The 13,772-nt window shown below is 39.9% G+C and overlaps 1 protein-coding gene and 1 long non-coding RNA gene across 2 annotated transcripts; both read left to right on the top strand.

Moving 5' to 3' along the window:
* The first annotated feature begins 214 nt into the window (after positions 1-214).
* On the top strand, positions 215-8,102 carry LOC125006152. Its single transcript, XM_047581922.1, has 3 exons — positions 215-372; positions 1,636-1,681; positions 4,614-8,102. The coding sequence occupies exon 3, from the start codon at positions 4,788-4,790 to the stop codon at positions 7,878-7,880; it is 3,093 nt and encodes a 1,030-aa protein (XP_047437878.1). The 5' UTR covers positions 215-372; positions 1,636-1,681; positions 4,614-4,787; the 3' UTR covers positions 7,881-8,102.
* Positions 8,103-10,994: 2,892 nt separating this feature from the next.
* Positions 10,995-13,709, top strand: LOC125007220. Its single transcript, XR_007112664.1, has 9 exons — positions 10,995-11,134; positions 11,424-11,543; positions 11,759-11,848; positions 12,082-12,291; positions 12,584-12,753; positions 12,842-12,938; positions 13,079-13,264; positions 13,350-13,528; positions 13,613-13,709. It is a non-coding gene; the product is annotated as an uncharacterized LOC125007220 (long non-coding RNA).
* Positions 13,710-13,772: the final 63 nt, after the last annotated feature.

The raw sequence follows: 13,772 nt of genomic DNA, 5'->3' as shown, positions 1-13,772 counted from the left end.
AGGTCAAAAAGGTCATTTACCAGATGCCAGTTCGTAAAACGAGCCAGGACATACAACCTAAAGCTTTGTTTGTGTATGGGGGTTCTCGGGGATGACCATCCTATATAAGGTGACTGTGGGAGCTGAATGGGAGAGGGGATTCGACGATTGGCCAGAGGCTCTCTCAGATTCGGCAAGAGTTTGACATTGTTCTTTCTTGTAAATAAACCTTTTTAAATGCAAGATAAGACTTGTCAGCGGTGATCACTTCTATCTTCAGCACATCAATATACAACAATTTTGGCGTCACGAACTTGGACGTGTTTGTGGCCTCTCAGCATCTGCTTTCAGTCCTGAGGAGCTGACTCCCGCATCAGTCGACTTATATACAGGGTGAGTTTTTCACATTATAGTGCGCTGGTTTGCTCGTGGGGACTGTGCAGTGTTGCTGTGGGGACACACCGTTTAAGACTCTTTGTGGGGTGGTTGTTGTGCTGCTGTTGGAAGTTATTCGTCGTTCTAAATTTCTAAATTTGAGGTTTCTTTGCGTTGCTGGCAACGCAAAAGGGGGGAATGGACGATATAGATTTAAAGGAAATAAGAAGATAAGAAAAAGAGAAGTTAGGATTAAGGAATAAAGGGAAATAAGAGTAGGCCTACAAATAGAGAAAAAGCGAAGAAGAGAATAGAAAAGGAATAGAAGAAATAAGAGTAGAAAAGCCTAATTAGTAGCATGAGGCGCTGAACTCACATCGTGCAAAGTTAAGTGGAGGGGCCCTTTACCGCTGTAACTAGTAAGACACATGGTCTTTGGTAGCAGTGTGAAAATTGGCTTTATTGGCTTCAAAGGAATTGGCTTAAAGTAAAAATAGGATAAAAAAGAGAGAGAGAGAACTCCTGGGCCCAGGGGAATTAGGAACATTTGAATTTTTGTTTAAAAAAAGAGGTAAATTTAGAGGAAAATAGGAAAAGAGGATATAAGAGTTAAAAAGGAATAGAGAAAAAGGGGTTCTATAGCTTGAGGCTACTTGGGCAGGTCTAGGACCGCTAGAAAGAATCGCCTAAAAAAGAAAAGAGAAGAAAATAGGAATAGTTAACAGAGAAAGGGAAAATAGTAGTTAGTTAAAAGAAGAAGTTAGTTAGAAGTTAAAGTCGGAGGTAGAAGTTAGAGAGAAGTTAGAGGCTTAGTTATTTGGAAGAGAAATGTGTGATCACTTTAAATTTGTGTGTTCTGTATGTGTTGTCTGTGGATCCTTGTTGTTTGTGTGGCAACCGGTTTTATGAAGTAATATATTAGATTTTATGTTGAATAAAACGAATAAAATTAGGAAATAGGAGATTAAGGAGATGAAAATAATAATAATATACTTACATATTCAGTACTTGCTAAAATATTATGAGCCTGTAAAGGACGTTTGATAAATATAGTATGAGCCTTTTGTGGGGACTTTTTTGGTTAAAATACTATGAGCCTCTGCTTGGAGGACTTTGGAAACTGTTAAAATATATGAGCCCCAGAAAAAGGACTTTATATTTAAAGAAATAATAAAGGAAAGTGTTGGCAGGAATGTGTTAGTCACATTGAAGAGTGTATTGTACTTAGTGGTTTTCTACAATGTTAAAGTGTTTGCCTGTTGTCTCTTTTTATGGGGTGAGAGTTCAAGAAGGAAGTAAAAGGACAAGGGGGGTGTCTGGAGGCAGAGGAGAGAACAGCTGGTCTACCTCACAGGAAACCTGAGGCTTGCAGACGACAGCACACGCATCTGAACCCAGCAATAAGGCCAGTGTGATTTTATCCACAGACTCTTTCTAATCTACCTGCTTTTTGACCTCTACGCATTTGTTAATGGTTGATATTGATGATACATATATTGTGTGATTGGTAATCAGATTTGGGACAACAACAGTATATTCATTTGTTTGCACATAGCATGTATGTTGCAGTTTGAGGCTTGGCAATGACTGACCATTCAGAAAACAGAGTTTAATTTCTGCTGAGTTGGGGAAGCTGTACCTTGCAATTTGATCGGTTGTTTGTATATGGTTGATATTGTGTGTGGACCTGGCGTTGTTTGCTCTTACATCTGTAGGGTTGTTTTTGCATCCTCTGAAGTTGGCAAATTGATTCATTTGTTTGTTGATTGTGATAAAAAGGGGGAATATAGGTAGTAATAATAATAGTGTATCAATTAAAATAAACATAATAATAGGATAATAGAATAGAGTTAAGGTTATTTTTAATTAGGTTGAATTTGATTACAGATAAAAAGGGGGTGTTACTATTATATCAAAAATGGATAACTCAAAAGTAACTACGCCTGTTGAGGTAGTTCAGAAGAATAACCCTTTAATTAAAGGTATTGCAAAGATGTCACAGAAATGGTGTAAGCGTTGGCCTGAAATTGAGCAATCATGGCCAGTGATAGGAACCTTTAATCCAGAAGTAATAAAAACAATACAGGTGCTTGTGACCACATATAAGGCAGACGAAAAGAAAGGAAGAAAAGGTGAAAGACGTAAACAGAAGAGACAAACGGAGCTTGGCATTCTCCAGTTGTTTGAGAAGGAGGGACAGAAATGGATGGAGAAGAAGAAAGACTGTGAAGAGAAGACTGTAGATGAAATGAAAAAGAATGTGAAGAAAACAGAGAAGTTAATGGCAGAGATTGATGCACCCTTTTCACATGTAGTTCCAGTACAGGGACCTCCGCCGTATAAGAAGGAGATGGAGCTCAGGGAAGTTTATCCTCAGCTTCCGGTAATTAGTCAAGAGGGCAATTACCACATTAAGAATGAGGCTGAGCAGGTTATAGAAGTGGGGAAAGCAGAGACAACTATTAGGATGTATCCAAGTACAAAAAGTAAAAAGAAAACGACACGTTTGGAGACCGGAGGACGATTGAGAATTAAAAGGATGGATTTTGGAGAAGTGGAGGATCAGAGTGATGAAGAAGAAGCCATGGGAGGATATGATCCAGCAGTCAGACGACTACTGGCCAGAGCGGAAAGAAGAGGAGGTACAACAGGAAGAAGAATGGAACTGAGAGATGAAAGTGAAGTTGAAGGTGAAAGTGGAAGTGAAAATGAGATTGAGAATGAGGATAGTGATGAAGAAAGTGAGAGTCCCACTCTTTTGAAGTCTGCTAAGATAAAAACTGCTTATAGAGAAGAAGAAAGACGACAGATTTTAAGAGAAGTTGAAGAGAATATAGATCGATGCTGTAGATGTCTGGACAAATGCACTACACCAAAAGGAAGAAAGGCATTAGAAGACCAATTACAAGAACTGCAGATTCAGAAGAAAGAGTTGCGGAAAACAGGTTCCCAAAAACAGGACAAGGAATATGAACTGCGTTCAAGGAAAGAGAAGAAGCCTGGTAAGATGTGTCCAGTTGTCATAAGAGGTCAGAACTTGGAGTATAAACCTTGGCAGAGTACTGACATGTCAGATATACTTGAGAAGTTACCTACTCTTCAAGATGGAGCACACCCTTGGATCTCAAAGTTGGAAGAGATCATGGTGGGGACGCAAGCTGCAGTAGGAGACATTAAGAGATTGCTGGCTAATATACTTGGGGTTCCAGCCATGGGGGAGATTTTGCAGAGAGCTGGATTAAACCGTTATGTGGAAACTGCTGTAAATGATTCAGAGCTGTTTGCAGCAAATAGAGGTCGAGTATGGAGAGCATTGAAAGATACATTTCCGACAAATATACACCCCGACAACATTCTCATTGAGCCACTGGGACAGGAAGAAAATCCGAGAGCCTATGTGTCAAGAGCCTATCAGGTGTGGAGAAATGTCACAGGAAACGATCCAGAGGAGAGTCAAATGGAGCAATCAATTTTGCGAGCCAAGATACAGAAGGGGCTACCTCTACCAGTGCGGAGCAAATTGGCAGAAGTGGTTGGTCTTGGAAATATGGCGAAGGGTGTATATACAGACCATGTAGCACATCAAGTGGACCTGTATAGAAAGAAGGAGTATGATCAGAAGGAACAAGATCAAGAAACTCTTCGGAAACTCAATTAAATACAATTGGTGTATAACAAGAAGAAGGAGAAGAAGCAGGCTTTAGTTTTACAGAGCCAGCCTGAACAAAATCAGCCGCCACCACAATTGCAGCCAAACCAGGTTCAGTTTCAATCACCTCAACCGTCCCCAGTGGTCCCGGTTGTTTATAACACACAACCAACTTTTGGCCAGCTGCAAATATGGAGAGGAAGAGGTCGAGGAACCTTTGGAAGAGGAAGAGGAAACTTTAATTTCCAACAGTTCTCAGAAGTGTGTTATAACTGTGGACAGTTTGGACACTTTGCTCGTGAGTGTGATAGACCAGGAGGAAATTCAGAGGAAACTTCAGGGGAAATGCAAGAGGAGGATTCAGAGGTCAGCAATTGATAATCCGGGGACCGGCGAACCCTTATAGGGGTCCAGAGCAAGGATTTTAGGGGTGCCCGGAAAATTCGAAAGGGGGGTGTCAGCTGGTGGTGTCAGGGCCGGAACAAGATCCAACAATAATGGTGAAAGTAAATAATAGACCATTAGAAGTGATGGTAGATAGCGGAGCGGCTTTCATCTGTATTCGGCCTGAAGATGCTATACACCTCCCTATGTCTGGTCGGGGTTTGAGGGAGTGAAACAGCTGGTACCTCTTACAAAACCAATTGAGCTCTGTTACAAAAATCAAAAGACTACAATACCTATATTGGTTTCAGAACACACACCTATTGCACTGTTAGGAAGAGATGCTTTATGCAGATTGAAGTGTGTTATAAAGTGTACACCCGATGGCTGTTTGGTGGAGATGCCATCTGATACTGCTTACCAACTATTGATGACAACAGATGTGGAGGCCTCTTCAGTATGCTGGATTGGAGATCTTAGTGCAGAGTTTTTGGAACCTGTTAAATTGTGGGAGAAGTTCATTGTAGCAAATATGCCTGATGCAAAACTTCCAGACTATTCGCTTCATTGTACGCTCAAGTATTTTAAGGACGCTGCCCAGTCAAATTGTGAGGAGTGGATAAGTCATCAACCAAAAGAAGTTGAACTCACCTCGTCTTGTATAATTTTGGGACCACAAGGAGCAGCAATGATGATTGATATGAATGAATATGTGAGTGAAGAATATAAAATCAAAGAGAGTGTACCACATGTGACTTTGATGGTGTCTGAAGAATATGAACAGAAAGATATAGGAGAAATGATGGCGGAAGCAGTAAAAGCTGTTTTTGCACCAGTAGAGGGAAATTCTGCCATCTGGAAGAGTGAGGATCAGCGGTTTCTCAAGATTATGATATCTGCTCAAGGACATGGGCGACCACAAGTTGTCCAAATGACACATGAAACGATATGTGGGGTTGAAATGGACGCAGACGTTTTGAGGAGAGAAATGTTACAGCAAGTACCTGAATGTTTGTGGTCTCGATACAGTACTGATATTGGTCTTGTTAAATCAGCTCAACCAGTGAAAGTGGAGCTTAGACCTGGAGCCAGACCTCCTTGGAAGAATCAGTATCCACTGAAAGAAGAGGCAGTTCAAGGGATTGAACCACAGCTTGAAGGACTTCTGAGAGCAGATGTGCTGAAGATAACTCAAAATCCTATAAGCAATACGCCATTGTTGCCTTTACAGAAACCAGATGATTCCTATCGCTTGGTTCATGATTTGAGATTTGTGAACGAAGTAGTAGCCGATTTTCCAGCAGAAGTGCCAGATCCGCATACTTTGTTAGCTCAAATTCCCCCAAATGCTACACATTTTACAGTATTGGATTTATGTGGTGCATTTTTCAGTGTTCCACTGAGCGTAGAAAGTCAGGGTTTGTTTGGGTTCACATACAAGGGACAGTTTTATGTGTACAAAAGGTTGCCACAGGGATTTAAACATAGTCCTCATATTTTCAATAAAGTATTGAAAGATGATTTGGCAGGACTAGATCAAAAATTAAAAAGTACAGTGGTTCAATATGTAGATGACATTATTATTTGTTCACCAGATAAAAAAACATGTCATGAAGACTCAATTAAGCTGATGCAGATTTTGGCAGAAAATGGTCACAAGGTCTCACAGAAGAAGTTGCAATATTGTCAGGAGAAGGTAGTTTATTTGGGTCAAACAATATCACAGGGCCACAGAAGTATTTCTGACAGTCATTTAGAGGCTATTCGAAAGGCTCCAAAGCCCCGAACAGTCAGGGAGATGATGACATTCCTCGGTATCACTGGTTACTCTTCAGCATGGATTGAAGATTATGCAAGTTTGACAGGACCTTTAAGGGCTATGATTAAAGATACTGGGAGTACTCAACTTCACTGTAATCTTCTCTGGACACAGGATGGTTTATTAGCCTTTGAAACGATTAAACAGAGGTTACAAGAAGCTCCAGCATTAGCACTTCCAGACTATTCTAAGAATTTTCTGTTGTACGTATCTACTTCAGCTGAAGGAAAATATGCATGTGCAGTTCTTTGTCAGCCAACCGGTACAGGGACCAGTCCTCAACCTATTTCATATTATTCTACTGCTTACTCAGATGTTGAACTTGGACTACCACTGTGTTATAGAGCAATGGTGGGAGTCTATTTAATGTATGACAAAGCATCTTCGGTCACGAGGGGATATCCAGTGACAATTCTTACTCATCATAGTCTCAGAAATCTTTTGAACTATGGCAGGTATACGTTGACCATGCCTGGACTTAGAGACTATAATAGGCTTTTAGAACAGGAGGATGTCACATTAGTCAGATGTGTTACGATAAATCCAGCTGAGAATTTGCCAACTCCAGAAGATGGTGAACCACATGATTGTGTTCAAGAAGCAGAGAAATACTCAAGATTAAGGTCAGATTTGAAAGCTCTCCCACTGCGTGAGGCAGATGTAGAGTATTGGACAGATGGGTCCTGTTATCGTGTGGGAGATAATTTGAGTGCTGGTTATGCGGTGGTAAAAGCCCAGGGAACAGGATTTGTTGTTGAGAAAGCGGAAGTGGTACCGCAGCCTGCATCAGCGCAGCTTTCTGAATTGGTGGGGTTAACTGAAGCATGTCTTTTAGCGGAAGGCAAGCGTGTGACGGTCTATACAGATTCTGCATATGCTCATAATGTGTGTCATTTGTTTGGATCGGTATGGAAAAATCGAGGGTTTAAGAAAACAGATGGTTCCCCAATACAACATCACACTCAGATAATGGAACATCTCCATGCTATGATGAAACCTAAAGAAATAGCAATAGCTAAATGTGCAGCACATAAGAAGGATGTGTCAAGAGTCACTCAGGGTAATAAAGCGGCTGATGAGGCTGCAAAAGCAGTGACAGGAGCTGAGAAGTTGGGTAAAGTTTTCTTGGTCACACATGAAGTAGATTTGGAGGATAAGATTACAGTGAAAGATGTGGTCTTAATGCAGGAAGCTGTCTCTGAGGTGGATAAACAGTTGTGGGTAGATCGAGGGGCAACACAGGATTCTACTGGTCTTTGGAGAAATCATGAGGGACTGATAGTAGCACCTCCAGACCTGTTGGGATTGATGATTCAGGAAGCACATGGCTTAGCCCATGTTGCAAGGGGGGAAGTTAGGAGGAAGATTATAAAAGAGTATGGATTTTGGGCACCATATTTGCTTGAGCAAATTGATTATGTTATAAGCAGGTGCACTATCTGTCTGAAAAATAATGTTCGGAGGGGTGTGATGGTTCCTCCAGGTCATATTCCAACGCCAAGGGGTCCAATGCGTGAGTTGGTGGTGGATTTTGTCGATATGATAAAACCGGTTGCAGGTAAAAGAGGTACATGTTGGTCGTCGTGGATAGATTTTCACGATGGCCTGAAGCTTGTCCAACTAAGTGAAAGGATGCTCAGTCAGTTGCAAAGTTTCTGTGCAGGGAGGTCATAAGCAGGTGGGGACTTCCTGATCGAATATCTTCGGATAACGGGAAGGAGTTTGTGGATAAGACTGTGAAATTGATTTTACAGAAACTGGGTATTAAACAGCGTCTTGGGGCAGTTTATCATCCACAGAGTCAAGGAGAAATGTGTGTGTGTTGATGTTTGTTTTTAAATATATTGTGTCTATTCGTTTTAATGTTTGCAAAGATACTGGTGTGCTGTCTTTTCTCCACTTAGAAGGACATTGAAGGAGGATCAATGTGAGAAGCTGGGTGTTCGGGGACTGAAGGACCCTGAACTAGGACGCTGTGATGAAGCTTTGCAGTGCCAGTGGGAAACGAATGGAGCAAAGTGGAAAAGAATCACAGTGCAACATACTTTTGTTTTATCAGTGTTGTAAAAAATGTAATTGAGTTATGTGCTTGTTAAGAAAGTGGATGTATTGGAACCTCAGTTGTTTTCTTTTTGTTTTCGGGGTGTTTAAGGAAAGTAATGCTAGGAAGGGAAAGGTCCAATGGAGGGTCCGATGGGTCGACCAGCCTGATGTTGGATATGGTTTTGATTTATTTTCTGAGGTATCCATATATATACTCTGCTTAAGATATTTCCCTATAACTTTTAGAAATCCTTCTTTTTAGTAGGCTTGGAGTACTACTGTGTGGTCGCCTGAGACAGAGGGGCCGTGAGAGAATTTCCTGTCTAGATTGAAAGGTGGACATTTTAAGAAAGATGACTGTCTGATAGGTTTTCGCTCTCACACTCCATGAATTTGTTGTATCGTTAAGGGTTGTGCTGTAACTGGCACTGTAAGAAGGACATATTATTCTGTTATAATAATGAATATGTTTTTGTGTTTGAATGTGTGTACGTGTTTTTTGGTGGTCGAGACTCTAGGAGCCTCGAAGGGGGGAATGTAGTATATTATCTTCTTGTTCTTCTTATCTGTCCCTTTCCTGTGCCTGGGGGTTGTGAAGGATGTATAAAGTTAAAGGTTAATGGTTAAAGGTCAAAAAGGTCATTTACCAGATGCCAGTTCGTAAAACGAGCCAGGACATACAACCTAAAGCTTTGTTTGTGTATGGGGGTTCTCGGGGATGACCATCCTATATAAGGTGACTGTGGGAGCTGAATGGGAGAGGGGATTCGACGATTGGCCAGAGGCTCTCTCAGATTCGGCAAGAGTTTGACATTGTTCTTTCTTGTAAATAAACCTTTTTAAATGCAAGATAAGACTTGTCAGCGGTGATCACTTCTATCTTCAGCACATCAATATACAACACCAGTACCAGTACAAGTCCAGTAACACAGTCTGATGAGATGCCCCTCTCTGGTGAGTACATGCATCTGTTGCACACAGTTACTCTTTTGGGTTAGATGGGCTGAAAAATAATGAAATCTACCTGTAACTTAGTGTAATATAGTACAATCAGCAGCAGTAAATTGACAGTGTGCTTAGAAATTAGTATCATCAGTTGGGTCTATCTTCTCTAGATTCTGATTCGGTAGCAAATGACACACAACTAATGATGGGATGGGATTATGGGATGAACACAGGATACTTTATCACAATGTACAGAAAAAAATGACTTTTGTATCCAGCAGTAGCAATAGTTCCCCCAACAACAATATGTTGTTCATTTAGTTCCCATGTATAATCAGTCTGGTGTGTATTTTCTTTGTAGTGTGTTGAGATCTTGCAAGCTTGTCTGTCCCAAAAAAACGGTGTCATCTATAGTGGAGCTCGTGTGACTGCTGTGGTGTTGGAAAAGGCTGTATCTTCTTGCACCTTTATCCTGGTCCTGCCTCTTAAACTGTAATTAGCTGTTATTATTTAACAGCTAATGTTTTCTGTCTTCTCTTCAGGTGGTTACAGCTCAGAAACTGCAACTTCACTACGATCAACTAGTAGTTCAAGTACGGACACCACACCTCGTCAACTGTATAGAGCAGGGGTCGGCAACCCGCGGCTCCGGAGCCGCATGCGGCTCTTTCGTTCCTCTGTTGCAGCTCTCTGCAGCGAGCGGTGCAGAGCAAGGATGCTGATCAAAGCTGTTCACTTTTTCACGCTAACTTACTGCCTCAGAATAGTGGCAACTCGTCACTCATCAGTGAACGAGCGAGAGTTACACAACAACTGAATGACACTGAATGCCACACCACACTCATGGTTGTAACATCAACCAAAAAACACTGAACTCCCACAGTGCATTGCAGCTCATTTACTAGTTGCTGTCGAGTATTTAATTCAAATGTATTTTTATTTTAGTGCGTTAGTTTTTTAAATATAATTCTAAATTTGAATTGATGATGGTGATCTTTTAACATTAAAATAAAATGTATTTAATTTTTTGTTGCAGAAAATATACACCACAACTGCCGATGTGCGGCAGTTGTGGTGTTCGAAGTTGCGGCTTCGTTTTAGATGTCAAAGGGGTTTTGTGGCTCCCAGTGTTTTCTTTCCAAATGGCTCTTTGAGTGTTGAGGGTTGCTGACCCCTGGTATAGAGTATGGATTCATTTCCAGTGACGTTTCACCAAGTTTCTAATCAGTGTTGTGGATGTGTGGTGACTTGTATGTAAATTGGTAACTCAACTATTTTTTTTTCTTTTTTTTTATAAATTATGCCATTAAAACAACTAATAAGAGCACATTTCTGCACTTTAAGCATTATTATTCATATTACAATGTTAATTTTCCGACTTTATTGGTGATTTCATTATTTTAAAATGTAAAATGTTTGTAATTAAACGTTAAAAATAACGTAAAACAATGAAATCCATTTGATGTTTTCTAAAATTAATAGTACATTCTTGCAATCTAACCAAATATCTAGTTTTGCAACAGTTTTTGACGTGTTTTGAAAGATGAATCACATTCTTTTGTTGGCAAAATAACGTAATTAAAATCGATGGATAACAGCATATTTCTGTTAATTTAAGAATTATTGTTCGTAATACAACATTTATTTACCATATTTTTAGGGGATTTAATTTTTTAAAAATGTTTTAAAACTGTATTTTAATTAATTGCGCCCCTGCTGCCAGAAATGTACCGTTTTTTTTACAATTTATTTTTTTACAGTGTAGCTAGCCAGCTGGTTCAACTGTTTGTTAGTCTGCCCGTTTGTCTGTACTTGTTTATTTGTTTGTCTGTATTCCAATGGACAAAACTTGTACCACTGACCCCCAGAATCCCCATTACAAAGAGGGGAGGCACATAGCTGTTGAAATGAGGCTTGACCGGATTCTTGCTGAAGCCAAGGTTAGTGTTTACATCAAACATTACTTGACCATACATGTGGGTGACAAATTATATACCTGATTTAATGTGTATAGAAAGGTTTTGTACTGCACTTAACATCCAGGCATGCTGTGTGGATGTGTAGAAATCATGAAATGGAATACAGATGGGGATAATCTGGTAAAGGTCAGACAGTGTATAGATCCCTGAATTTATAGATGCTGGTGTTTGCTTTGATTATTCATCTGTTTTTGCTCTTAGTACATTTAACCATACAAGTTTGACCAGACTTTTATCTACATATGGAAAGCATCTGAGATCTGGAAACGGGCATCCTTCCAAGACTCTGCAACAAAGGCTAAAAGGACAAGGCAAGAACAAGGAAAGCCCAGGGGGAGATGTGGTGGGCAACGCAGAACCTCAGCTACAGGTAGTTGTTGGTAAATTGTTGATGTATTGATAAGCAGATAACATTTATTTAACCGGCATTGCAGTATTTCATGTTAATATAGTTTGCATGAGTTTATCAGTTGTTATTTAGCAATGAGTATGTAGGTAAAAAACAAAAAACATTGTGTGAACATGATTGCAATCAAGATCATCCATAATCCAATATTATTTTTCTGTGTGCTGATTGATTTACAGATGCACAGCCTCAAGCTGAGTGCTCCCTGTCATCCAGTGTGGAAGATGTGCCTACCTTACCATCAACATCAGTTCCTCTGGAGAAATTTGGTAAATCACAGTGAAGAATGAATCTAACTTTAGATACAATAAACCTACAATAAACCTTAAACTCTAAAGACAACACGTTACATAGATGAAGAACAGAAATGATTAACACCAGTTCCATACTGATGAAAACATGTGTATACTATCTGTTGATTAGCTGAGTTGGTTGTTATGGTTGTTATCCAATGATTGTTAAAATCGTCTTTTATAACTCAAGTATATAATTTTTTTAACAGAAAAAAATATATGGAAAAGCTCTCTGCTATTTTGGCATTATGTCATTCTGCTGAGCCTCAGAGAAGCTCTCTATCATCCTGGTTTGTCCGTTAGCACAAAGCCTCAGAGCGCTGGAAAGAGTCAAGACCACACAACCTCCAGTGCCTCATAGAGAAGGAAGCTGTTGGTCATCCCTTGTGTTGCCTCTGCAATGAGCCTGCTATCATTCGGTTGGTATTCTTAAATACTAAACTTACTCCATGATGGGCTTTTTTTAAATTTTCATCATTGTGTATTTATTGTAACTTTTGGGCTGGTAGAAAATTTGGATATTCGGAAGCAACCCGCAGGTATATGTAAAAATGAATTAGGACCTCTTGTGCCCAACTGTGAGGAGCTAAACCCTGAGACAGATATTCCAATAAATAATAGTTGTTTAACTCACCTAATGCAGAATATCTTAAATAGAGTTTATAGCACTTTATTCCCAAGAAATTTTTCATAATCATTTTGCCTTCTTAGGTGAAAAGATCGTCTTCCTGAAGAGTGGGTCTGTGGTGACTGTGATGTACTGCATCACAAAAAGCAGCCACTCCACAACAGAGAATGCATCATTAATGTTTTTTTTAAAGCCATTCCACCAACTACATGCATCATGAAACAGGAGGATAGATATTGCACCCATGAGCAAGGTAAGTCTTAATTGAAGTCTTAATTTTTTCCTTATGTATTTCTAGCTTGTTACAGATAATGTAACTGAGTGGTTCCTGTTTTCGTCAGCATGTATTTTGCCAACTGTGAAGCCACCATGCTGTTCTTGTGGGGCACACATGTGATCACATCACCAGGAAAACCAGTGATTTTAATTACATCAATGGTAAGAACAATTTACTACACTACACAGATCATTTGTATTAAGTATGTGGTTGTTAAGTATTTATGATGATATTTATTTGCATTAAGTTCCGAGGGTGTTATGATTTGCATCAGCCACTATTTTTGTGTGGAACATGTCAGAGGCAGTGGACTCCTGAATTAAAGGACCTCATTAGGAGTGGATATTGGCCAGCCTCTCTTCACGTGTCCACATTGTACACGTTGGACCTTCTGAGCTCCTTTCAGGAACTGAAGATCATTGCTCCTGGTTTAATCAGACAGGCCTTTGCAAAGTTGCTGGAGCATCGCACAAAGTGTGGAGGAAGAGTAAGTATATTTGTTCTTCACCATATTAAAAAGCTGTATTTCAGTAGACAACATCCAAAAGTGTATAATTCTCTTCATCTTGTAGTCTGGACATATCAACGGAGATGCACTGCAGCACAGTTTTTTAGAGTTTTCCTACTCTTCATTTGAGGAAAACCAACTCTGCTGCGGTGGTGAATTCAGCTGTCCAGCCTGCACACCTGAAATGTTGGCTGTTTCTGTTGATGGAAACAGAAAGTTATATCGCTTTGGTCACAGTGGAAGGTGCTCTTTTTTTCCAGTGTTTTTATCGATTCCTTTATATTTTTATGTGATTAATGGATCTGTCTATTTTTGTTTCTTCCTTAGCTCTGATGATCCTGCCTTTTTTGAGGGGCACTTTGTGGCAAAGAACAATGAAGTCGCCACATTTACTGAGGCCATCCAAAAAACAGTGAAAAATGCAAGTTACATTTTTAATGTCACAAAATAGCTGTATTACTGAAATAGAAATAAGAGAAACAATAGC

The sequence above is a fragment of the Mugil cephalus genome, chromosome 4 (genome assembly GCF_022458985.1).
Source record: "Mugil cephalus isolate CIBA_MC_2020 chromosome 4, CIBA_Mcephalus_1.1, whole genome shotgun sequence".
Classification (NCBI taxonomy): Eukaryota; Metazoa; Chordata; class Actinopteri; order Mugiliformes; family Mugilidae; genus Mugil; species Mugil cephalus.
This window is presented reverse-complemented; position numbering and strand designations above follow the sequence as displayed.